Source organism: Diutina rugosa (genome assembly GCF_008704595.1).
Source record: "Diutina rugosa strain CBS 613 chromosome Unknown scaffold26_size169552, whole genome shotgun sequence".
Taxonomy (NCBI): domain Eukaryota; kingdom Fungi; phylum Ascomycota; class Pichiomycetes; order Serinales; family Debaryomycetaceae; genus Diutina; species Diutina rugosa.
This window is the reverse complement of record NW_022995076.1, coordinates 1-25,212: the sequence shown is the minus strand read 5'-3', so window position 1 is coordinate 25,212 and position 25,212 is coordinate 1. Positions and strand designations below refer to the sequence as shown.

Sequence of the window (25,212 nt, the reverse complement as noted above, 5' to 3'; positions counted from 1 at the left end):
CTATTTTGAAAATCATCGACCTGAGTCTAAGAGTCATCTGAATCTTACTCAGTGTCTATAATTGAAGCTCAAACAATCGTACTCTGAGGTAATACACAGTTTTTAAAAAAGAAATCAATATTGAAGAGCGTGGTTGTTTTTAGGCGTTTCATTTTTAAGCGAGTAGCCATGGCTGTTTAACTCAGTGTTCGTAAGAGCTAAGCTAATGTGGTACTCTTGGTATGTTATTGTGCTCAGCTTAACATCCATTATCAGATTCATACATCGAGAATGGATGGGAACTTTACCTCAAATAAGTAATCTAATCAACCCATTCATATTGTTAGATGAGTCTTGTTGCATATATCGGTAGATGAAAAGCTCCGTTTACGTACAACTCTCCGATGATTTAATTTAGCGTGGTGTCTGTCTCCTTCCTTCCTTCCTTCATCATACATTACGTGTCATTACTATGTACATGGTGACCACTAAACTCTGTATCTCTCCAACTTGTTCAACTTGCCAGCGGTCTTGGCGTTGTTTCTCGTCTTTTGACCTCTCACAGGCAACCCGCGGACGTGACGTTGCCCCACGTACGAGCCAATGTCCTTCTTGAACTTGATGTTTTCGTTGATTTGAGCCTTAAGCGCCCCGTCGACAGTCAACCCCGAAATCTCCTTGTTGAGTTCCATGATCTGAGGTTCCGTTAAGTCCTTCATCCGCATCTGGGGGTAGATGCTGACCCGGGCACAGATTTGCCGTGCGGTCTTTTCGCCAATACCAAAGATGGCATTCTTAAGCCCAAGCCACACCTTGGTGTTGTGCCGGATGTTGTGACCGAAGATGTGCACCGCCATGGTTCAGTGAGGGAAGGCCTTTGGGTGAGGGAAGATTTTTTCAACCGTAGTGCGACTGGGACGATCTTGGGATTTTCCCCTGGCTCGCAACCGCACCATCAGCATCAGTCATACATAATCTCAATTGCCATCGTTTTGTTCTTACCACAATTCAACTATCATGAGTTCACAACCCCATGGATGTACCCCCGACCTGAGCCAGTTCACGTGTAACACGTGTGTGATCAAGTTCCCCCTGGCCGAATACCAGCGCCAACACATGAAGAGCGACTGGCATCGGTACAACTTGAAGCGCCGAGTGGCTCAGTTGCCGCTGATTTCGTCCCAGACGTTCGCCGAAAAGGTTATCGCTGCTAAGGAATTGGAACAGTATAGCAACGAAGACGAGTACGGGTTTCACGTCACTGCTAGAGACCGTCGCCGGCAACAAAGAGAGCAGCAGCAACAGCAGACTCCAACCCTGATTACAGTGGGCAAAGACCCTCATCCGACTTCAACTGTGAGAAGACAATCCAACTCTCTGGTCCACACTGAAAGACTGAACTTCTCACTCGGTACCGATGCTACTTATATCACTGACGAAACGGGGTCGCTTCAATATGATCTGGATGACTTTTCTGAAATCAATGACGATTCCGAAAGCTTTGTTGACCTCCAAAAACTGACGTCAGCGCGCTTTGAAGCGCTGGGTATCCCCGTTGACCACTGCTTATTCTGTGGTGTGTCTGCTTCTGGAATTGAGGCCAACATCAAACACATGTTTAAGCGTCACGGGCTCTACATCCCTGAACGGTCATTTTTAACCGATGTTGCCGGTCTTTTAGCATACCTCTCCGCCAAAGTGTCGCAGTTCCAGTGCCTTGTGTGCAACTTTCAAGGCCGTAATTTGGAGCTGGTGTGGCAACACATGGCGACTAAAGGTCACAGCCGCATTCCCTATGAACTGAAAGAGGACAAACGTGCCATTTCTCAATTTTACACCTTTTACGATGACGTTGAAACGAAGCCCAAGACAGAAACTAAAGTGGCATTTGCTGAACCTCTGAATGACCAAGAAAACGACGACGAAGACGAAGCATCCACTGATAGTGATCTGGATAATGGTGTTACCGATAACTACCAACTAGCTCATATTGACTCGCTGGGAGAACTCGTGTTGCCTAATGGCACGGTGATTGGTACTCGTAATCGTCAGCGCTACTACCGCCAGCACCATGATACTCTGGCCTTAGTGTTGCGTGATCAACCCACTTCGGACAACCGTGCAGTTGCTGTTAGTGACCGCCGGTTAGCTCCTGGTCTTACCGCACAAATTGTGTCTAAGCAGGAAGTACAAGCACGCCGGGCAGTTAAGGATGCCCAGCAACAATGGCTCCGCAAACAGAAGCCGGAGAAGCTCAACTACCAAAAGCACTTCCGCGACGAGATGTTGCAATGAGCACTTTCCTTATGCTAGCTATGTATGGGATGAACGACTAATGCCTACGATACACTCATAGATTTTCGATTGAATTTCTGATGCATTCTCATAATTATTTGACGTTGAGAGAGTAGTAGTTATAGATACCACGCTGGCTGAACTCTACTGGCCAGATGTCCTCGGCATCAAGCCTTTCCAGGTACGCCTTGGACTTGGACAAGTGCATGTTCATGTACCCTACCAGACAGTTGATCTTGCGCAGAGCGTACTTCAAAAATTGGGGCTGTTTTACTTTCTGGACGATCTTCTTACCTGTCTCCATATCATAGTAGGTCAAATTGCTGGTGGCATAATGACGCAGCGACGTATCGTTGAGCACTACCAGCTTGAAGGTAGGATCATTTTCCAGAAGCTTATAGATCCACGCCCGACGGCCTTCATTATCATAGAACTTCCATACTTGCGGGGTCACCACGGGATCGAGGAACAGCTGTTGTTGAGGAACAATTTTAATGTAGTCGCCCAGGGCGGACGCTTCATACAAAATTTTGTAGTCGAACTCCACCGCCTCAATGTGGGAATTGAAGTTGGCTTTGAGGAAACTCAAAATATTAAAGCGAGACAACTTCATTCCCAGTAAGTCGATGTACTTGAGACTGGGCACCCCTTGAACAAAATTATTGAGTTCTTCCAATGTCAAATTGGAGTGGCCAATCAGCAATGACTTGAGCAAGGGGAACTTCTGCTTGATAATCATCATCGTCAGGTTCTTGATGGGAAGTCCCAGTAAGTTGAGGTACTCAAGCTGCAGGGCCTTGATATGCTTGAGGGTGTAAATTAAGTAGATGTCACTGAGGGGACTGACGACGTTGGAATCGATTTGCAAGTTGAGCCATCTCAACGTGTCGTTGGCTACCGCAGGATGCTGAGTCAAAAAGTTGATCAAGTCCTTGGTGGTGAGCCGCAGGCAGCGCAGCAACAGCAAGTGGGTGAGGCGACAAGTCGTCGGCAAGTATTGGTTCAATATCGCCAGCGTGATGGACGTGTGGGTCAAGTCGAGCCGGCGGATGTGGTGCAAGTGCGGCAACACCTTGATGAAGATGTCCGAGGTGAGCAGGGAGCAGTCGTGGAAGGAAAGCTTGTACAAATGCGAGAGAGATGAAGTCTTGGTGAACTGGATCTCGTACTGGAGCTGAGGCTTCAACTCCATGGGCTCGATGTCGATGTGAGAGGTGTTGGCTAGAGTGGGATTAATCACTGGCAGCATCACCGGCGACAACTGAGGCAGGGTCACGTCATCAACATTGGGGTTGGCGGGGATATCGTTATCGATAATGAGCTCGACAAACGCCTTGGTGAACTTGTCCAGCAGGGCGCCACAAAAGTCAATCGCTTGGATTTTGTAAAGCCGGTTGAACAAGTAGTCAAGCACGTTGACGTCCATGTCGTCCTGGATGTTTTCCAGCGCCAAAAACTCGATGAGGTTAGGCGTCATCAGAAGAGCGGCGGTGATGGTGCGCAGCGTCACCATCTCGATCTCCTGGTTCATGCGCCCAGTACGGCCAAGACCAATCAGGGTGAACTGCTGGAAGTCCATGAACTCGACGTATTTGCCGATGAACCGGTTGTGGTTCAAGTTACTGAGGAACTTGTCGAATGAGTGGGGGCGATTGAAGATGGCGTAGCGGTAAAGAAAGCAAAGCAGGAGCTGGTTGAGCTTACGCAGCAAGAGGGGGATGGTGTTGGCAAAGCTTTCGAGGTTATCGTTAATGGAGCTGACATTATCATCATAATAAACGATCTCAATGATGCGGTAGAGCACCTCGAGCGGGAGGGCAAGCAACGGCGACACCTGCGACTGCGGGTTCGGCAACAGTGCCAGCACCGTTTGGAACACGGGGGGGAGCGCCGGCGACGGGGGTTCCTCCGCCAGCGTGTCATCCTCCTCCTCGGGCACCACCTCCGCCATCAGCGGGTGCAACAACGTGTCGATGGGATTGAGCAAATCGTGTTCGGAAGGGTGGATTTTGAACGTCAGGTACGGGGTGTCGTCCTGTAAATCGTGGTGGACCTCGGCCTCGTCCCAATTGATGTGCTGAGCCAGCACCAGCTTAAACAACAGCGACGCTTCCATTGGCTCATGCTGGAGGGGCGATACTGCTAGCGGATCAGCGACATCCGCTTCGGATTCGTTGGAGGTGATTGGGGAAATGAAAAAATGGGACTGGCCCAATGCCTCCGAGTTGTCGGGCAAATCGTGGCGGGTGACGTCATGGGGACGAAACGAGGTCATTGAGGTGAATACCAGGCCCCGGTGGCCTCTGGCACGCTCGGGGGAGGCGGGATTAGCCTCGGCGCCGCATGGGACCGATAACCGGTGCTGATCAGTGGGAGGGGGTTCCAAGAGATTAGACGTGGAGTACGACTCCTTTAACGCGTGCCGACGGAGAACACGGCCGTCCTGACCCTTGGCTACCGATACCTGGTGGCCCATTCCCTGTACACAGTGCAGGGGTGTGTATTCAGAAGCAAAGACAAGGCTAAGGTGGTGATGGTTTTTCTCTCGCACTCGGGGGGTTTATATTCGGGGCTAGTGATGCGAGAACGCCGTGGCGGTGACCAACGGGAAATGGGCCAACGACGCCAAAATTAGAGTGGATGTTGGGTGGCTGGGACTGCAATTTGATTACGAATAGTTTTTATAGTGTCGTCTGACAAAATTGTGTAGTTTTTACCCTGGGGGACGGGGTTTGAGGTGGGGGTGAAGGCTGGAGGCTGCCGCTTTGAGATGAGGTGCGATCTGGGGCATGCGCGGCCATTGGGCGAAGGTGGGGAAGCGAAATCGCAGGCGTCGAGACGAGGCAGCCATCGTCTGAAGAGGACTACACGTATGGCACTGGGAAGGACGGGATGATTCGAAGCGGGCTTTCAGAGTAAGAGGAAAGTAATGGTATGGTCTGCTCGTATATACTAAACCATCTTTCCCAGATGCTCATAATTGTTTTGCGTGGTGGTGCCATGTGGCACGGCGAATGGTCTCCCACAGGTTGCACTGTGAGAAGAGTAAGTGGAAGCGTGTTCGGTTTTTTCCACCCCGCTCACAATTTCTCGGCAACACCGAACGTGAGTGACATGGAAAAAGTCTCACCAGCAATTGGTCCAAGTCAGCCGCTAGTAGTACCTAAACAGCCGGAAGCAGTGTGGTTGGTCTATGAAGTTACTGGAAATTCGGGGTGACTTTGCTTCAAGAACGGATCTCTTGTAGTTCGTGATGTTAACTTATCATTGACTTAACAATTATGGCAAATGTGACAATTCTAACAATTCTAACAATTTTGACGATTTTGACGATTTCTGACTTTGAGAGACATGGTCTCAACCCTCAAGCCTCAGGCAACCCCCCATACGCCACAACATCGTCGTGTGATGCCGTCGTGGGCTCGGTGGGCAACTTACCGTTTTCGACGCAGCAAGCGAACTTCGATTGCCGCAAAAGAACATCGACCTCAAAGTCAATTGAAAAGCGAACTGACACGATAATTTGGTGCTGACAGTCAACAGTGGATCTACAAAGTAATCTTACACCTATGAGTTAATTGACACTGGTGGTGACGGCCCGATTTTAGGGTCTAAGACCCCGGATAACAGCAATGTTCATGGCTCACAACCACAGATTGTATATATCTTCTAGGGCAACCATAGTCACCGAGTCTTGATCTTACCCTCCCACCACCACTACCACCTCATATCCACCATGGCCGCTCCCGTTGCAATGCTCTTCATCGCCACCTACTTCAACTTCGCCTTCTCCGATGGCGCTTGTGTCACTGAAGAAGGTGCTCCTCCTCCCAAGGGGGTTCCCTCGCCTCCGCAGACCGTGGCGTTAGCGGCGTTTGCCGCCTCGGCGATCATTAGTTACGCTAAGGCCGCTAAGTGGCACGTTTGAGTTTCAATTAAATGAGTTAACGCAATACACAAACGATCAAATGTTAGCTATAATTTATCTGTAAGCCCGCACCTTATCATCGTTATCGCGTGCGGTTCGAGTCCCCGTGATGACATTTTACATATTTAAGTGTAAGTGTTCCAAATGTCGTTTCTATTATTATCTATATTACAACCCCACTGCTTAGTCGAACAAACCGAAGCCCATGTCGTCGTCGGATTCTTCAGCGGCTTCTTCTTCCTTTTCTTCAGCGGCAGCAGCGTCACCACCAGCGGCGGCAGCACCGCCGGCGGCGGGGGCAGCACCACCGGTAGGGACCGACGAGAGCTTTTCGGTACCTTCGGCAATCAATTCCTTGATGTCCTTGCCGTTGAGTTCTTCAACAACCTTGTTGACCTTGTCTTCTTCGACTTCGGCGCCGATCGATTCGAGCACCTTGGTGACGTCAGCCACGGTGGGGGCAGTGTTGCCGGCGTTGACCAAAAGCAAGTAAGCAGCCAAGTACTTCATTCTGTTATGTTAGTCGCTGATGCGGAGATGGAAAAGCGCGGAGGGGGCGGCGTCGGTACCTACCTTTGTGTATATGGAGGGGTGGTCGACTGGCTGCTAAATTTTTCATCGCTGGGGGTGGGTGCGCGTTAGGGTTACTACCCTAGTCACGCGCATCACGTGACACAGACACCAGGCAAATAAGCTATTCAAATCCACCGCCAACCCACGACAACATCATCGTCACTGGTGTCTACGACTATTTAGTATATCAATAAATGCTTTATTTATTACGTAGACGCACCCGCTACCGCAATATGCCTATTTTTATTGGCGCCGCACTTGGCTGCAAAATTGACCCATATAGTAGACAAATGTATCAGTTTTACGCAAATATTGATCAGTGATAAGTATTAAAATAAGCTCACGAGTCGTGGGCTTTACGAGTGTATTCGTCACTGTGTTCGTTGATCACCTCTACCTTACCTTCGTCACTGTCTTCATTGACCACTTCCACTTTGTCGCTCGATAAGTCATCGTCGTCGATCTCATTATTGAACAACTTTTCGTCGTGGGTCAAGGCTTCATTAGTACCAAAGATGTCCTTAGAGCACCCGTGCTGGATACAGTAGTTCTTGAACCGAATATCCTCCTCCATCAAGTCATTATTTTTGTCGTTCAAGTTGGGGACAAATAACAAACTGACAATGACCCCAGCAAGACCACAGATGGCAGCAATAATGAACGTCCATTTTTTACCAAGATTCTTTTGGATAGGATTGAACGCTTGGGTACCCACTACCGCTCCGACTTTACCGATGGCAGCACAAATACCATAGGCGGTGCCACGGATGGGAGTAGCAAACAGCTCCAGAGACACCGTACCAAGACAGTCACCTGGTCCCAAGTTCCCCGAACTCATAAAGAACCCGTACAACACGATAAACCCAGCCGTGTGTTTCAGAAGCAGGTCGTAAGCACAGCCGACGATGAGACCAAACACGATGTAGCCTGCAAACCCAATCATCATCGTCCACTTTCTGCCGATGATATCAATAAGGAAGGCACCAATAAACACACCCGGGATGGCCAACACCCCCAACAATAAGTTCCATTCGGCAATCTTGCGCAAATCTTTATTTTGTTCCTTAGGAATGACGTTACTGATAATTTGCGCAGAGAAGATCCCGTTGGGGAAAGTAACAAAGTCGTAAAGGAACCAGGCCATGGAAATCCCCACAAGTCTCATCCAGTAAAACTTGATCGCTAGCCAGTACGGCACTTTGCGTTTCACAGCTGATCTTTTGTAAAGTTCCAGTGTGGCAATTAACCGGAAGGGAAGCACAGCAAGCGGCCAGAAACAGCCAATCGCAAACATCAGCTTCCAGATCCCCGTGTAGTGATTCTTACAAATGGCCTGAACGATAAGGAACACGATAAGAGCGAACGGACCCCCAAAACTAAGGGGGAGATTGGTCACAAGCACGAATGCCCGACCACGACGTTTCACCGACGCGTTGGCAGCCTCTGATGCCAGTGTTGACAGTGCCGGGTATTCAGCCCCGATACCATAACCAATGATACCACGACAATACCGGATCCAGGTGAGAATGGTGTGAGGACTACCATGAGCTGTCAGAGCCACAAGCGAGCCGATAACCAAGAAGAAAGTACCACCGATGACCGCAGCTTTACGACCAATGTAGTCACAGACAACCCCCACCGTCACTTGGCCAATGATAGTGGCAATCAAGGAAGCATTGGAAATATTGGTCAGCATTTCCGACGTGTACTCCTTGGGGAACTGAAGCGAGAACACTTTGTTAAGCATAGACATCAAGTTATTCTGGTAGCCATCGGAGATCAAGGCGAAGCCAGCGCACAAGATGACAAAGGCATCCTTCCAACGGGTACCTTTGTCGAACCGGTGCTTACGAGCATCAGCATTGTACTTGAAGTGCTCGTCGTCGTCTTCAGTGGTTACGTCCACCTTTTTCCGCTCCCAATCGAAGAGAACCATGGTTGGGGCCAAGCAAACGCCACATTTTCATTTCAATTTATACCCATGGTGTTCCGTATCCCTCGGCCGTACAACCCAAAAAAAAATAAACTTTTTCCTCGTGGGAATTACATCGCCGGAGCACACCCCACTCCGGCTCTCGCCAAGAAATTGCTCACGTAATCCGGTACAAGGAAGTGTCTAATGCACAGGGCTAATGCGGTTGGTGATCGCTATTATAGGGACCTAGGAGTAGAGCTTTGTTTGTTTCCCATCTCCTATTCCCTGGAGTCTTCTGGATTAGCGAAGATCAGGGTTTGCACAGACGACCCACCCACATGGGCTGGATGATTGTCGAACGTGGGGGGGGCAGGCGTCGCACGATGCCGACATCAATTTAGATAACTCCCGATCGGGAACTCCACAGCCGCACCAGCCACGGCTTCAGGGCCTAAAACCGACCTAAGCGAGCATATGTAGCGGATTCCACATTATGAACTATCCTCCTCCGACGATGTTGGCAAAGTCCTGTTTACCCCACACTGTAGTTACCATCTCATTGATCGACGCAATTCATTAAAGTCAGCCACCAGGGGTCGTAGGGCATTTTTGGCGAAATTGTCACTGTTGCCACTTAAACGAGGTGTTTGTGGTAGCTGTCTGCAACGTCCCTTAGTAAGGAAATATTCCCTCACACGAAGCCAACGTGGGCCCTGCAGGGTCGGTGTCGGCCCGGTTGTCATGGTCTGTGTCCCGGACCGGAGATTGTAGGTGCGAAAGGGTAGTGGATTGCGATAACCTTAGAGTGGAGATCATCGCGCGAAATGTGGACTCGCCGGCTCTCCACCAAAGTCAGCCATCACACCTACAAACAGTTGGGGCTAGACCACGTCAAGGGCTTGCCTCGTCACGATGTGGTGCCGCTCAGCTGGCAGCAGTTCAAGCCGAAAAAGCTGCTAATGCCACTGCTGCTGCTGCTGTTGACACTGAAGCTGCCGGTGATTATGCTCCACGGATTTTTGGGGCTGAAACAAAACTATCTGCTGGTAGGACGCAAAATCAGCGAACTCACGGGGCACCCGGTGTTTGGAGTAGATCTCCGTAACCATGGCCAATCGCCCCACGCCAGTCCTCACACTTACCCAGTATTGGCTCACGACGTCAGTCAATTGGTCGAGGACCAGCAATGGCACGATGCCATAATTGTCGGCCACCTGATGGGGGCTAAAGTGGCGATGATCTGCGCGTTGCAGCACCCCAAACTCTATTCGAAGCTCGTGATTATCGACAATTCGCCCGTCCAGGCGGCACTTGTCGCTCTCACCCGAGATTTGGAAGCTATGGGCCACGTGGAGGCCCAGTACCGCCAATTTAGCGATAAGCCCACGGCAAAACAGCTTGACAAAATTGAAGACATTTTAAAGGAGTACGAGCCCGACGCCGGGGTTCGGCTTTTCCTCAAAAGCAACTTCGATAAGCACGACCCCCTGCGGGCATTTAGAGTACCCGTGCTCAATTTTTTGAAAGACGATGTCCTTAACGATATGGGGGGGTGGCCCGACAATATCCCCAAGCATTGTCGCTTCCCCAAGCCGACGTTAGTGATGAAAGGAGCCCATCTGAATTTCATCAAGACGGAGTACAAACCCGCCTTCGACCATTACTTCCCCAATAACCAGTTGAAAGTATACGACAGCGGCCACTGGGTGGTTCAGCAACGTCCCGAGGAAGTTGTTCGAGACATCGTCGACTTTATCAATCACTGAAGCGATCATAGAGAAACACTTTTTGATAGACACAGATAATATCATAGACGACAAGAGACATCGATAGACGATACGGTTTCTCGGGATGCTTGTAGAAGGGTCTAAATTTCATTATCTGCGCCATGCTTGTCGTAAACTGACATATAGAATTGATCATGCCACAGCTCGCTTAACTGATGATCAGAGATAAGTGGGATTAATTGAGATCAACATAATCAAGCAATTACGAATGAAGACTTTGAAGTATCTCACATAAACAATTCGAAACTAGTTTCAAGTTCATGCAATATAGATGAGTATAGGAGTAGAAGTACATTACCTGATGATGTACTCACGTCTTTGAAGCACCCACAAGCATGTCTTCTGATGACATCAACTCTCGCTTAGCAAATGTTTCGCCACATTTTTCCCCCGTTGTTGCTCATGGTTCTCGTGCTCTCGTGCTCTCGTTCGTGGCGGCGTTGCTCACGCACTGGAAAAATTCATCTCTGCTCGCTCGCCTCCACAAACCCAACCTATGGCACACCGACTTCTCGTCAACGTTATCGTCACCGGGGCCCTGGTGTTTGGCAGAGCCTTCACTGAGGCGTACAAGCAAGCGGCCAAGGCGTCGGCTGCCGGTGCCGCTGCCGGAGGACCCGCCAAAGCGGCGCTGGCCGGTGGCATCCCCCTTGAAGAAGCATACAAGATCTTGGACATCGAGGCCGCCGACTTGAACCAGGAAAAGTTGGACGAACGCTACAAGTATCTTTTTGACGTCAACCTGAAGGAAAAGGGCAACTCGTTTTACCTCCAGTCCAAGGTGTACTACGCCATGGACACGTTGAAAAAAGAGTTGGACTTTCTAGAGCAGTCGAAAAACCATGAGCATTCCGCGGGCACCGGCGGCGGCGCCCCCAACCTGTAAATAGCCGTTCTTTCTTCCCGCTTTAATCACGAATAGATAATGAGACATTTTTAACATCCCCCCTGGTCGTCGTTTAGACGTACGGAGTGTAGGTTAGTACTCGGTGGGTACCCTCACTTCACACTTACCGACAGACAATAGCGCTCTGCCTAACTCCGGTTATGATCCAAGGACGGGCTTGGCAGCTACACGGCGTAAGCTGCCTCATACGATCCAGCCTCACCAACAGGTTTTTGGCTTAAGAACGTCGTTCCCCAGTGAGGGTCGGGATTTTGGTTCCATGCCAAAAACGGTCACGCTTCGTGGCTTTGAGCGACGAAACTCACACCCCACAGTACGGTACCACTCTACTCGACGATATATATCTCTTCAATTTTACGGCATCAGCAATGAAATCGGATGTTGCCCTCACATGGCGGAGGCGGCACCTTTCCTCAGTGGTTGCTATCGAAAAAACCAAGCTTCGTTCCCCGATTGCGGGCGTCGTTTAGCCTCGAAGTGGCGTCGACGCTGGTCGTATACGCTCGACGCTACCCGAGTCTGTGTGCAGGAATCTCAAAACATGTCAGCTAGTAAAAGCCATCCTCACCACTCACACCCACCTACAGTTTACGAGCGGCGTGCCCTACCCTTCTCTTTCCGAAAGACCCTTAATTAAAGACATTGGCCTCATCCCCTTCGGTGTGCTTAGTGAACTTTTACCTGTTTGTTCCCTCCCCCGCCGGCCTGTTTGTCCTTGATGAGTCAACCGCCCCCGGACCAGGACCAGCAGCTCCTCCAGGACGCTCTGACGTTGCTCATGTTCGCCAATGCTGCTGCTGGCAATCCTAGTCTGCCTCAACAACCGTCGCCACCCCAGGTGGCGCAACCACCGCCGCTGAACCCGGCTACAAAGCCACCGGTCTTGCCACACACTGGTCGAGCTCAGCCCCTCCAAACGCTGCCGCAGATGCCATCCCAGCCGCCACTTAGACCAGTGGGGGCGATCCAGCAACCGAAATATAACTATCCTGGCTACTACAACTGGCAAGGGACGCTGTCGCCGCCGCAAACCCACGCGGCCCAGCCAGCGTTCGCTCCGCCGCAGCCGTCACATATGGCGACATCACACTCGCCCAAAGCTACCCAGAGACCCTCGCAACCATCATACCCTCGAGAGATCATCGCTCAACGCCACTTGCTGGACCCTCAGCCCGCAGCCGCCCCGCCGGTGGCTCCTCGGCCTCCTCAGGCTCCGCCTCGCAAGGTGAACATTTTCTCGCTTCTAGATGGATCAGAGAAACCCCCGGCACCAGTGAAAACCGAGTCTGACCCGGGTTTGAAGCCAACAGCGATGGCACCGCTCCCACCGCTTCCTGCTGCTCAACCGGTGGCCACAGCGCCAGCGGCGCCTCGAGCTCCTCTGGTGCCCCACAAGTCGCTGATCAACATGTTCTTGAACGAAGATACCCCTGCTGTCAGCATCAAGCAAAAGCTGGTTCTGCCGCCCCAGTCCCACGAGCCCATCGTCCCCCCCACTAATCGTCATCTGAGACTGAAACTGTCACCGGCTAATCCGGGACCGCCGCCGCTTCTGGCGACACAGGCGATGCTGGGCATTGATTTGAAGCTGAAGGAACGCAGCAACAAGAATGCCATGATTGCCGCTCGGGCGCTTGCGGCTGCCGCTGAAGTACCGTTGACTCCTCAACAGCGTGAAGTGGAACGCCAGGCCTACGACGCCACTAAGGTGAAAGTGGAGCCACACATGCCTCGCTCCATTGACGTTGCTGTTGATCAAAAGCCTCCCGTGGCCACTACAGCACCTGCAGTAGCCGCACCGCCTCGTCAGTCACCTTCCCCTAAATCGCAACAACCAAAGCCTCGCTCAAAACTGGCTACCCCGAAACCATTACCTGTGCCGTCCCAACCGGCGCAATCTGCTGGTCCTCAACACCCCGCTGGTCGGGCTGAAGCCACCGTGATCCCTCCGCTAGAGACCTATCGTGTCGACCCCGACCTGGGACTCATTGGGTGTATTTGTGGTCTTGAGGACGACGATGGCTTTACTATCCAGTGTGACCAGTGTTTCCGGTGGCAGCACTGTTTGTGCATGGGCTACAAGACTCAGGAAGAAGTCCCCGAGAACGAGTACAAGTGCTACTACTGTGACCCGGCTAAACACGGTAAGTTCGATCCATCATCGTGCCGTGAAGCTACTCTCAGACGGTTAAACGTGGAACTGACGAAGCAACCGCTGCCGAAAAAGCGCAAGCCGCTGAGCGGCGACTCTTCTGCCAATAAGAAACGCAAACTGGTACCCACGGAGCCGGTGAAGCCGGCACCAAGACCACCGCTGCCGGTTCTGATTTTGGACCAACTTCCAATCAAGGACAATCCATTGCTTACTGATGGCGTTACCACGGAAACTTACCAACTGGTGTACTTTAAAGTGAAACAAAATGACTTTAAGACCCCTGAGTTGCGTCGCAGTCTTACTTCACTTCTGACCACGAAAGCGGTTGAGCATTTGGAAGACGAAGATGGCAAATTCAAGCATTTGAAGTTTGCCAAAGTGGTGTTACCCAATCATCAAAAGTACATGGCTGAACACCTTCGCAATATCCTCACCAAGAAAAAGCGTCACAATCAATTCAGTATCCAAGTGAAGCCGTATGTGGAGAACACCAAGCTGAAGTTCAATGGTATCTCGAAGATGGGGTTATTCATTGGTAGCAGTGACTCTGACATTAATGTGGTACCTAAGGGTACACTCGTGGTGGAGTATCTTGGTGAGATTGATCTCTTTGAAAACTACGTGAGTGAAAAGATAAACCAGTACCCTCACTGGGGGGTCCCCAAGCCGCACGTGCTCAAGCTGAAACTTGGGGATTCCGAGATTGTGGTGGATGCCCGCTTCGTTGGTAACGAGCTGAGATTCATTCGTAAACTGTGTCCGCACGCGGCTAACTGTCGGGTCCGTCCAGTGTACGATGCCGAGGCTGGTCTTCGTTTTCTCGTGGAAACTACCAAAGATATTGAGATTAAGGATGACCTCATGACCGAATTGAAGTTGCCCTGGGAGTGGGACCCGACTCACCCGATCCTTTCTCTCTACGGCCCCAATCCTGCAGAGCTCAAGTTTGATCTGGCGGTGCCGCTGGCCGATAAGCCGGCGCTTATGCTGTACATCGACAACATCCTCTTCTTCTGCGAGTGTGCGTGTATGACTGGTCCCGATGCTGTTTCCAGCTGTGCTGTACTTAAGGTGAAGAAGGCGATGGCTCAAGTGATGAGAAGCACGCGTAAAGCTCTGAGTATTGCCAATGTCAACTTAGTTAAAACTAAGGAAGAAGTCATTTTCCCTCAACTGCATAAACAGTACGTTCTGTGGGCAGAGAGACTCGTACAACGAGACAATATCATTCGTCTTCAGGTCGAAGTGAAGCTGGAGGATACTATGGCCGAGGGTGTATTGGTGGAGAAGCCTCAAGCTAAGCCGAAGGAATTATTTGATGTACCGTACCGGGAACAATTGATTGAGCGTCACCAACCGGCAGTGCCACCAGCAAAGTCCAATCCTGTGGATGCTGACATGGCGTTCCCCATTGTGCCTGAGCTTGCTCAACGCATTGACAAAATTATCGATGAAAGACTTAAGCCGATTCAAGCCACCTCCAGTGGTCAAAATGATGACACTACTAAGAAGGAGCTCATCTCAGCATCGTCGCCGATACTGGCATCTAACGTGGTCAAGGAGGAAGCGGTGAAGAAAGAAGCCAAGCCTGAACTGGCGCCTCAACCACCCAAACCGGTGAAAAAGCTTTCATTTGCCGATTACAAGAAGAAGATGAAGTAGTTAATATCATAGATGACAACAACAATTATTAAGCGCTTTCAATCTAAAGTCACTGTTTGCGACTTAGTTCTAAGTTCACAAGTGAATGACTTTTCTGGAGGCAAATTCATAAGGGACGTAAGGAATATACTATTAAGTTCAAACAAAAGAGAATTGAGTAAATTGAGTGCATTTTGCCAAGAAGCAACAGCAATCCCAAATACTAGTGAATTCTTGTCTAACCGTCTGGTCAGCAATTCCGATTACCAAGAAAGTGACATCTTAGTACTCACAGCATCCTTTGCTTTGTAGCGAACCACAGATTTCTTAGTTTTTTCCGCTTTTGCTCTCGGCGCGTCTCAAATGACAATGCACGTTCACGTGAGCGAAAAATTAAGGTTTCGACCGTGCTTCATTTTACTTTTGTGGTGTTGTTATTGAAGTACCATTGTCAGCATGTGTCAGCCACTTGGCAGACGCTTCATTCCCAATAAACCATCGTGCATGGGGTGAGGAGTATTTCTTGTCGGCCATTTGCCTCCTCGATATCAAGGGTTTACTAAGCTTGTCCCCTATTCCCACAAAAGGGGGGGGGGCGGTGTGCAAAACGTGAGACCCCTACCCCATGCGCGATACTAGCAGCGCCTCCTCGAAGGCTTAGCCGAATGGCCAAAAATAGCAAAATAGGTGTGAAAGTGGGTGTGTCAGGTATGCAGTAAAAATTTTCTTGAAAAGTGAATTGAATGGTACTATTGATGCCGTGCCATCACAAGCAAAATAGCAATGAACAATCACCGTGAAACGGTTTACAGTTTGGTTTCGAAATATCGTTAACGCATTAAATTATATCAAAAGAGGAAAATGGTATAGGGTACACGTACCCGGTTAGAAAAGAAGACAGTCTATTTAGAGCAAAGCGCCAATCAAACCAGCGATGGCCACGAACCCGCTGACGGTGCCTTGAACACCCATACCCGGTTGCGACGACGACGACGCCGAGGCGGTTTTCGAGGCCGACGACGAGCCCAGAGTTCTCGAGCCACCGGTGGACGAAGCTTCTTCTTCGCCAGCCAGCGACACGGTGTCGGCGTCCGACACCAGCGACGAGCCGTCGTCAGAGCTGTCGCCACCACCAATGACGGTACCGTTGTTGGCACCAGCACCACCAGTGCTGTTGTTAGCAACGACGCCACCAATGACACCGCCTTGCGATTCGGTGGCGGTGGGGGCGGGGCCCGAGGAGAGGTCGTCCGACGATTCGAGGGCGGACGAGATGGCGTCAGAGGCGGATTCACCCGAGGCCGACGAGTCGGCGGAGGCGGAGGAGTCAGCAGAAGCGGAGGAGTCAGCAGAAGCCGACAGGTCAGCCGAGGCAGAGGAGTCAGCAGAGGCCAGCGAGTCAGCCGAAGCCGAAGAGTCAGCCGAAGCCGACGATTCGGCGGTGGCCGACGATTCAGCAGAGTTAGCCGACAGGTTAGCCGACGATTCAGCGGTAGCCGACGACTCAGAGTCCGCCGACGAATTAGCGGAGGTGGCCGAGGAGGCAGGGTCAGCCGACGAGTCGGCGCCCGAGCCCGACGCGTCCGCTTGCAAGCCGGTGTAGAAGGCGGTGATGGGGATACGGCCGTTGTTTTGGTCGTAAAGCTCCGAGTATCTCGAGGCGGCCAGTTCTCTGTCAGCGGTGGGGAAGTCGTTCAGGTCTTGGATCGATTGAGCCATAACCTCAGGCGAAATGGTCAAGAAGTCTTCGGCGGCGACAAGGGAGGCCGCGGCGATTAAACCGACAGTGGTGTACTTCATCTCGTTTGTATTTGGATGTTTTCGGTAAAGTAGTGGTGTGCTTCGACGTGGGGGGTGGCAGTGCTTTTATATTCGTCGAGAAAATGCCGACCTGAGGTGATCTTCCACCGAGCCGATATTTTTTGGGGCGCCAGCGTGAGGTTCCACCACGATCGGGGACGCGATTAGTGCATGGCACAGGCGCCCTGGCGCAGGTTCCAGCCCAGACACAGGAAATATTGCGAAGAACAAAAACAACGCGGGCGATGGCTGGGAGGCTATTGTTGGCCCATTAATGACCTCGGGGTCACCCCATCTATTTTTGTTTTCCAAAGGATAAACAAATCTAAACGCAAACGCTACCATTTGTTGGTGAAGGCTGGCTCCATAACAAGCAGAAAGCTGGGGGGCGTAAATTGCCTGCGAGGGCCGACATGCTTGAAGCAGGCCTCGGGCAGGTGCGAACTTTTCGCCTCACCAGCCTGGTGTGATGATTGCTGTTTCTGAGCTGGAAAGACGGCGGTTTGGCCGGGGCTAAGAAAAGTATCGAGCCGAAACCCGTCACCACTAGTCCGTTGCCAATTTTTCCGACGTGGCTCGTTGCCAGGGGCTCATACGTGGTTGACCGGTGAGCCGGTGGTTGTAGTGGGCAACGACTCCGCCAACATGCACATTGTTTGCGGAAAGCGGTGGACCCGCCTTCATGAGACGCACGATTACATCAGCACAAACGACCGCCGGGAGAGGAAAGAGGTCCATGAAATTTAAGGTGTGGAATAATAGAGACGGCCATCGAAATTAGTTCTATTGAGCGAGGGAGAGAATGGCGTCCACGAGCAGTTTGGCGGTGGGCTTCGCCGCCACCACCGTGGGAGTGATGTGGTTGTCTTTGAGGTATTCTTCAGTGGTGGGGCCGATCAGTGCCACCGGCACCTGCCCCGCTGCCGGCGCTTCTCCCGACTGTCGCGGCGCCGTAAGTGTCGCGACAATTGACTCAGTCCCCTGAGGCAGAAAAAACACAATCCACGGGTTCTGGTCACGGTGTTGAGTCCATGCCTGGGTAAATTGGTCTTCGATATCATCGCGGTCTTCAGTCTTGTAGATCACTCTCTCAGTAAGGTCAAAGCCGTAGTTTAAAAGCGCCTTGGGAAGAATGTCTTTACGAATCTCACCAGTGAAAAACACCATGCGATGGTTACCGGGGCCAAGCTCTTGGTAGATGATTTCCGCAAGCTTACGTCCATTTCCCGCTTGTTCCCCACCTCTGACATTGGTAAAGCCAATGCGACTGAGCTCATCGGCGGTAGCCGGGCCCACGGTGTAGGCGGTTTTGCCGAAGATCTCGCAGCGGGTAGCCTCGTCCACGTCCAGGAGACAGTCATCAAACATCTCCACCCCCCGTTTACTGGTGATAATGAACGTGGGCGTGGTTAAGAACTCGTTACTGGTCAAGTAGCCAATGGTGTCATTTCGGTCCCAGTGAGAGTGGTGGAGAAGCGGGATGAACACAGGATGGTATCCATGCCTCCTAAACTCTTCGTCGTAAGGGTCCAGTGGAGTACTGGGGTTCTTCAAAAGAAGTACTGGCCGTGCCATGGCGGGGGTATTATCTGGAGGCTGCGACCCGCGACCGAGATTTCAGGGTGAAATATTCGTTTAAAGTTTAGCAGCCTCGCTAATCAGGAACGAACTGAAATTAAGTGATGGGTTGCGATGTCGATGGAGAAAATTTGGTGAGATTAATTTTTGGTGATAGTTGTCGTAGTTTTTTGGTAGGTTAAGCGTAGACTAGCTGCTCTGTCACCACTATAATCTTCCGTCACCGATTGCGTTATTCTCGACAGGTTCCGGCGCCAATCTGGGGTTTGTTTCTGCAATGCCAACGTTGCGTCATTGATCTATGATGATCTTTCTCTAGCCAGCACCACGAAGCACGCTATTTAGATTCGTGGCAGGTGCATTTGTGTGTTGGTAAACAGACGACATGGCTGGTGGTCGTCGCACTTTTTGTGTGACGTAACCAACGGCGGCTACTTAGTTGCGGGATCGGCTATCCGTGATCCAGCGTTGTTTGTGTTGATTTGTGGTCCAGCATCATCTCGAATAAACCAGCATTTACGTAGCTTCGGATAAACCCAGCCCTCAGCCCACATGAGGGTGGTGAGGATGAGCGATTATCAAACTAATGGCGGCATTAATCTAAGTTAACCGTTAGCCGAACCGATCAGACGCCGGAATTGATTGAATCTGAAATTGTAGTCGTCAGTTCGTCAGTTTCTTCGACCCAACTGGCAAGAATCTTCAATGTATAGAGCCAATTCTTGTATAATTCTTTGGATCCTAAATAAAGTAATGTAAGGGCAATCTACTAATAAGTCAACTGGATAGAATAAACAAAAAAAAACGAAAGAGAACAAGTGAGTCTCATACTTCAATTGACTCGCTCTGTTTCTCTCTTGTTCTACGGCTTTCGACTTACCCAAACGGGTTTGGTGACGAAGACGCGCGCGACGCGGTTCACCTCCCATCGCATGGCCCCGACTCAAGCGACCCAGCCTACGCAGACTCAGGCGACACAGCCTCTGACCGGGACCCCTGCCACTGGTGACCCTCGGCTGAGGATTCTCCAGTTGGTGTGCACCACGGGGCAGTACCCGCCCTTCGACATACGCGCCGATGCTAAACCGGTGGTCGAGGAACCAGGCATGTCCCCCCGCCAAGTGTGGTGGGTGGGCCGCTCTGCCGAGGCCGACTTGCACTTGACAACCCTGACCCGGTTACTGAGTCGACATTTCAAGATCTATTTGGACGTCAACGACAAGCTGGTGTGGATTGTCGACATTCTGACTAATGGTACTAAAGTGAACGGCAAACGACTAGTTAAAGGTCAAAATTATATGTTGAACCAAGGTGACGAAATCTTGGTGGGGTTTAACGTTGATAAGGATGAGATCTCATGGATTGTGGTGTTCTCTGATGAATATAATCCGCAAAAACGGCTGCCGTTACCATCAGTTACTGCCGCCGCCCTGGGAATTTATCGTGACTACGAAATCAAACAGGAGACCATTGGCCAAGGGGCCTTCGCCACGGTGAAGAAATGTGTTCAAAGATCTACCGGCACCGCCTACGCCGTGAAAATCATCAACCGCCGCAAAGCTTTAAATACTCAAGGGGCACTTCAGGGTGTGGATCGAGAGTTAGAGATTCTTCGTCAATTGGATCATCCGCACATTGTTCGCCTTCAGGACTACTATGAAGACCAAGACAACTACTATATCGTGATGGAGCTTGTCCCCGGGGGTGATTTGATGGACTTCGTCGCTGCTAACGGTTCCATCGGTGAGGAAGCCACCCAAGTGGTGGCGAAACAAATCCTTGAAGGGATTGCTTACGTCCATTCTAAGGGTATCAGTCATCGTGATCTTAAACCCGACAATATCTTGATTGCTCAAGACGACCCCATCCAAGTCAAGATTACTGATTTTGGCCTTGCTAAGTTCAGTGATGGCCAAACATTTATGAAGACGTTCTGCGGGACGTTAGCTTACGTGGCCCCTGAAGTGATTACCGGTGCCCGTGCCGAGTCGCAAAATCCAAAGTATCTGCTGTTGGTCGACATGTGGCTGTTGGGGTGTCTTATTTACGTGCTCCTTACCTCACACCTCCCCTTCAATGGCAAGACCCAGCCACAGCTCTTCCAAAAGATTAAGCTGGGAGAATTTCACGAAGCCCCGCTTAAGCAGTTTCTGGTCAGCGACCAAGGAATTGATTTCCTTCGTCGGTGTCTTCAGGTTGATCCCAGCATGCGCATCACTGCAAAAGAAGCCTTACATCACGCATGGATTGAGGATGCGTGGAACGAGGAAACTCAACTGCAAAAGGTCCTGAGTCTTTCTCAACTGCAACTGCAACAACAGCGCCGCTTCGATATCAATTTGGAAGCATCGATGGTCGACGATATCATGGCCCGGGCGCTCGATGGCGACCGTGCCGCCACTCCTCGCAAAGCCCTGTTCAAAAAGCCAGCTAGAGTTCAGCCGCGAACTCAACCAAAGCCTCTGGGACCTCAGCGAGCTCAGGTGGTACCGGCACCAGTTCCGGCACGCCCGTTGGCCGAGCTGTCATTTGCATTAGGGCCGTCACAACCTATGCCCAAGCGGCCACTCGAAGCGATTGAGGAGACTCTGGAACGCAGCAGCAAACGGCTGCGTTCACAGACGCCACTGGACGTGTTTATCACATTGAATCCCTTGGCTGGATCGCAACATCCCACCCCAATTCACATTCGTCAAGGTGTAGGGGCCTACCAGGTGGGGCGTAATGCTACTTGCGATACCATTTTATTGGACGAGCGACTTTCCAAGATTCATTGCATTTTCAGTCGCCAACGCCACCCCACTACCGCCAATTCCATCTACGAGCTGCCGGCGATGTGTCTCGATGACATTTGGCTTTTAGACGTACTGACAAACTCCTGTTACGTCAACGATATGATTCTTGGAAAGGGGAAGAAGGTGAAGATCTATAATGGCGACAAGATCTTCTTTTTCATCGACCATAACCTCAACGAGCAACTTGGCTTTGAAGTCATCATCCGCGATGCCACAGGTTTATTCTGTGGTGGCGAACGTGTTGAAGGCGTCAACGACGACCAGAAGATCATCCCTCAGGATGCATTTGATGCCAGTCTCAAGTCCCGGCCGGTCCAGGACCAAGGCACCATAACTCCAGGGTATGGCGGCACCTTCAATGAGAAATTGAGAAAACAACGACGCCAGGATTTGCTCAATCGGGCCAGTCGGATCAGCGAAAATTAGTATCGACCTGGATAATTGACGGTCTTGCATTGGTATATAGATATTAGTTTTACAACTGCGACAACTATGATAGCCACTTTAAATAATGATATTTAGACGACAGCTTGTAAAGCAGCAGACTCACGAACTATCCTTTTAGCGTTGTATAGAAAGAGTGGAATTGGTGTAACAGGGAGAAGTTGATTTAGTGTTCGCTAGGGAATGCAGCTGGTTGGATATGTCAGGCAACACGCGTAAATCAACCCTCAAAGGAGCACGCAAAATTCAATACGGTACACCTCACCATCGAGAGGCAACACCTGCAGACAATGTCGTCAAAATGGTGAGGCGTCACATTCCTCAATTGCTAATTCTAGTCTACTGGAGTGCACAAATTATAATCTGCCTCAATTGGAAAGCCTCACGCCCAAAATGTCCTCGGTGGCGAATTCAATAAATGCTTACAAATGCCGTGTAAGTGGCAGGTTGTGCGCTCATTGCACTTCTGACTATGAGCCCCTGGCATTAGCTTGAGTATCCCCATCGATTATGCAGGACAATTGCTACTGCCCGACTTATAAGATCGCCATCCCTTGGTCACTCATAAAACTAAATCCAAGTCAATTATCATGCACAAGAAAGTCGCCATTGCCGTTTCCTCGTACAACGAAGTCTTCTACAAGGACGGCGCCAAGACCGGGGTGTTTGTTGTCGAAGCGCTCCACCCTTTCGAAGTGTTCCACGAAAACAAATTCGACATTGACTTTATCCTGGAAACTGGATCATTTGGATGGGATGAACACTCTTTGTCTTCGGATTTTCTTCCCGAAAACGATAAGGCGGTGTGGAAGGATAAGAACTCTGCCTTCAGCAAGGCCTTAGCCCAAATCAAGACCCCACAACAAGTCAATGCTCTGGACTACGATATTTTCTTTGCCAGTGCTGGTCACGCCACTTTATTCGACTACCCTAAGGCTAAAGGCTTGCAAAAGCTCGCCGAAGACATCTACGCCCAGGGCGGCATTGTGTCCGCGGTATGCCACGGCCCGGCGATTTTCCATGGTATGAAGGACCCTAACACTGGCAAGGCTTTCATCAATGGTAAAGCTATCACTGGTTTCACCGACTTGGGCGAAAAGCTTTTAGGAGTGGAAGGTACCATGAAGGAGAAGGGGTTACTCAGTATTGAGGACCTTGCCAAGCACGACAATGCTATCTACTTGCCACCCATTGGTCCCTGGGACGACTACAGTGCCACCGATGGTAGAGTTGTCACTGGGGTAAACCCCGCGAGTGCCGCTTCCACTGCTAAGCGGTGTATCATTGCCCTCAAGCACGCGCACAAGAAGATTCCTCACCAATCTGTGACAGACTTGAAGGAACTTGCTGCTGAGTCCATCCACTAATCGATTTAACCATGTAGTTTAAGTATACGAAATGCCACGAATCACTGCTTTATAGCGATCATTGAGCTATTTTTGTAGTCGCGAAAAAAACATCCGTGCTTCAATGTCGCATTCTCATAACGGTAGGGATCGGAGGCGCCGAGGCCGACCTCATCGCTGACGCCACTATGTTTGAGTTCGTCTACAACTATGTTGAACCGGAAAAGTTCAAGCAATACTTTCGTCTCTTCCTTTTCATCGTCGTCTACATCATGTTTCGAGGCTATTACTCCAATTGGGCTAAGCAACGCCAGGTGAAGGCCCAACTCGAGCAAGACAAGCGAGAAGCAGAGGAAAAGCCTGAAAGAGAGAGACAAGAACGCGAAGCCCAACTTCAAAAAATCGAGGAAGAAGCTCAACTGTTCGGCTGGGGTAAGCAAACCCGCAGCAAGGCCAAGCGAAACGAAGCGATCTTGCAAGAAGCCGTAGCTGAGTTGAGAGAACGCAACCAGCTGGCTTACGATGCCGCTGAGGACCACGACATCGAGGAATTGTTGGAGGATTAATCGAAGTGGTTTAACTGCACGTATTCACGATAAACGACTGAATGGATATACGTAACACATCCACATATGTTGGATATAAGAATCAGACAAATTTATTGTCACTAGGTAGAGATTACGAGTATATCTTCAACCACCATTAAAGTACTCGCAATCGACACAAGATGCTCAGAGGTAGACCATCTTAACTCCCTCCATGAACCTAAATCATCATTCTTTTTAAGAAAGGTTCAATCCAATTTGTTAGGGGAAATGGATGCGTTCAAAATTGCACCGCATACCTTCTCTTAAACTACTCGGAGTATTCTAGTTATATCAACGCGTTGAGGACAAGTCCAATGTGTGTCCTTCTCTGTTCATATATATCTCTATGAGATCCCCACGACATTTCCCCAATGAGCTGTTGGTGGAATTTGAACTCCGGAAAGTATAACTGGCTCAGCCATAGTATTCCACACTTGAACAAGTAAGCTTCAATCATGTTGTCTGATCTTACAGTCATCGTATTGAATGCATACTCAACCTGCTTGATATCAGCAAATGAAGATTGGATGGCGATTAAATTGTGACTCAACGTGAGTCAATGGTATCCCAGAACATCTTGTTGATAGGCCACGTCAAGACCTCTTTTCTATAACTACATGGAACATTTCCGCTGCTGTTCCATCATTTCTACTCACATATCGAAGACTTACATCGAATTTGAAGCCCAATTGCGAGGTGCTCAATTGTTGAATAATTTGACGCAACAAGTAGTTACGATGAAATTTTGCTCTGCTTCAAGACAACTATATTAAGCAATCGTGACTATAGCGAGTTTCACTTTTTCGACCCCGTCGTTGGTATCATGAAGTGAAGTTACACTTCTTGCGGACAAACGAGTATGGTGAAACTTGAAGACAGATTGCGACCCTAAACTGAGGGGTTTTTAGAAAGATATTGAACGATGATTCCATTCGGTATACGAGAGCTAAGATATAGGGAACGCGGATATCACTGGATTTGCCTCACCCCCCACTAAGTCTTGCTCCAAGTTTACCACATCTTATAGAGTTTGATTGCGAAGAATAGCAGCCTATCCACCACAATGAAGTTCATATTTTTCATGCTTGATGGCTTTGTCACCTCCAAATGACGACAACAACTCGCAGCGAGTTGTGACACAAGGTGTATTGAAACACGAATGGAATACTGCCTGGACTACTCCGATTCCAACGTAGACTTGCCCAGACAACACCAGCTATACTTCAACTGCAGACAAGTAATATAAAGCAGAGAGATCATTTTTGTCGACCCTCTTTCATGTGTTCTTCTGACACTGCTGCCACCTCTTTAGATCGAACGTCAACTCGCACGAATCTTCATGTACTATACTTCTTATGCCAACAAATCTATGGAGTGAAAAGTCTGATCTTATCCATGGACTGCCTCAGTGTTCACTTTAACTGCATTATTTTGCATTCTTTGATAGCATATCAGTGAAGTTGAAATGATAGTGGTTGAAGC

The 25,212-nt window shown here is 50.1% G+C and overlaps 13 protein-coding genes across 13 annotated transcripts; 7 read left to right on the top strand and 6 right to left on the bottom strand. All coding sequences in view use genetic code 12, as the record gives it.

Moving 5' to 3' along the window:
- Positions 1–467: 467 nt before the first annotated feature.
- Positions 468–836, bottom strand: DIURU_000582 (mitochondrial 37S ribosomal protein uS13m; the record flags this gene model as incomplete). The annotated part of the gene is made up of 1 exon (XM_034158844.1): positions 468–836. The coding sequence occupies one exon, from the start codon at positions 834–836 to the stop codon at positions 468–470; it is 369 nt and encodes a 122-aa protein (XP_034014571.1).
- Positions 837–996: 160 nt separating this feature from the next.
- On the top strand, positions 997–2,274 carry DIURU_000581 (uncharacterized protein; the record flags this gene model as incomplete). Its single annotated transcript, XM_034158833.1, has 1 exon — positions 997–2,274. The coding sequence occupies one exon, from the start codon at positions 997–999 to the stop codon at positions 2,272–2,274; it is 1,278 nt and encodes a 425-aa protein (XP_034014570.1).
- A 94-nt stretch (positions 2,275–2,368) lies between these two features.
- On the bottom strand, positions 2,369–4,750 carry DIURU_000580 (uncharacterized protein; the record flags this gene model as incomplete). Its single annotated transcript, XM_034158822.1, has 1 exon — positions 2,369–4,750. One exon carries the CDS (start codon positions 4,748–4,750, stop codon positions 2,369–2,371), a length of 2,382 nt encoding a protein of 793 aa, XP_034014569.1.
- Positions 4,751–6,385: 1,635 nt separating this feature from the next.
- RPP2A (ribosomal protein P2) lies at positions 6,386–6,712 on the bottom strand (the record flags this gene model as incomplete). Its single annotated transcript, XM_034158810.1, has 1 exon — positions 6,386–6,712. One exon carries the CDS (start codon positions 6,710–6,712, stop codon positions 6,386–6,388), a length of 327 nt encoding a protein of 108 aa, XP_034014568.1.
- Positions 6,713–7,115: 403 nt separating this feature from the next.
- Positions 7,116–8,711, bottom strand: GIT1 (Git1p; the record flags this gene model as incomplete). The annotated part of the gene is made up of 1 exon (XM_034158799.1): positions 7,116–8,711. The coding sequence occupies one exon, from the start codon at positions 8,709–8,711 to the stop codon at positions 7,116–7,118; it is 1,596 nt and encodes a 531-aa protein (XP_034014567.1).
- Positions 8,712–9,514: 803 nt separating this feature from the next.
- Positions 9,515–10,456, top strand: DIURU_000577 (putative hydrolase; the record flags this gene model as incomplete). Its single annotated transcript, XM_034158788.1, has 1 exon — positions 9,515–10,456. One exon carries the CDS (start codon positions 9,515–9,517, stop codon positions 10,454–10,456), a length of 942 nt encoding a protein of 313 aa, XP_034014566.1.
- A 517-nt stretch (positions 10,457–10,973) lies between these two features.
- PAM16 (import motor complex subunit) lies at positions 10,974–11,363 on the top strand (the record flags this gene model as incomplete). The annotated part of the gene is made up of 1 exon (XM_034158777.1): positions 10,974–11,363. The coding sequence occupies one exon, from the start codon at positions 10,974–10,976 to the stop codon at positions 11,361–11,363; it is 390 nt and encodes a 129-aa protein (XP_034014565.1).
- Positions 11,364–12,102: 739 nt separating this feature from the next.
- SET3 (histone-binding protein) lies at positions 12,103–15,201 on the top strand (the record flags this gene model as incomplete). Its single annotated transcript, XM_034158766.1, has 1 exon — positions 12,103–15,201. One exon carries the CDS (start codon positions 12,103–12,105, stop codon positions 15,199–15,201), a length of 3,099 nt encoding a protein of 1,032 aa, XP_034014564.1.
- Positions 15,202–16,086: 885 nt separating this feature from the next.
- On the bottom strand, positions 16,087–16,980 carry DIURU_000574 (uncharacterized protein; the record flags this gene model as incomplete). The annotated part of the gene is made up of 1 exon (XM_034158755.1): positions 16,087–16,980. The coding sequence occupies one exon, from the start codon at positions 16,978–16,980 to the stop codon at positions 16,087–16,089; it is 894 nt and encodes a 297-aa protein (XP_034014563.1).
- A 783-nt stretch (positions 16,981–17,763) lies between these two features.
- On the bottom strand, positions 17,764–18,555 carry HEM4 (uroporphyrinogen-III synthase; the record flags this gene model as incomplete). Its single annotated transcript, XM_034158744.1, has 1 exon — positions 17,764–18,555. The coding sequence occupies one exon, from the start codon at positions 18,553–18,555 to the stop codon at positions 17,764–17,766; it is 792 nt and encodes a 263-aa protein (XP_034014562.1).
- Positions 18,556–19,490: 935 nt separating this feature from the next.
- On the top strand, positions 19,491–21,779 carry RAD53 (serine/threonine/tyrosine protein kinase; the record flags this gene model as incomplete). The annotated part of the gene is made up of 1 exon (XM_034158733.1): positions 19,491–21,779. One exon carries the CDS (start codon positions 19,491–19,493, stop codon positions 21,777–21,779), a length of 2,289 nt encoding a protein of 762 aa, XP_034014561.1.
- A 608-nt stretch (positions 21,780–22,387) lies between these two features.
- Positions 22,388–23,164, top strand: GLX3 (glutathione-independent methylglyoxalase; the record flags this gene model as incomplete). Its single annotated transcript, XM_034158722.1, has 1 exon — positions 22,388–23,164. The coding sequence occupies one exon, from the start codon at positions 22,388–22,390 to the stop codon at positions 23,162–23,164; it is 777 nt and encodes a 258-aa protein (XP_034014560.1).
- Positions 23,165–23,331: 167 nt separating this feature from the next.
- Positions 23,332–23,709, top strand: DIURU_000570 (uncharacterized protein; the record flags this gene model as incomplete). The annotated part of the gene is made up of 1 exon (XM_034158711.1): positions 23,332–23,709. One exon carries the CDS (start codon positions 23,332–23,334, stop codon positions 23,707–23,709), a length of 378 nt encoding a protein of 125 aa, XP_034014559.1.
- Positions 23,710–25,212: the final 1,503 nt, after the last annotated feature.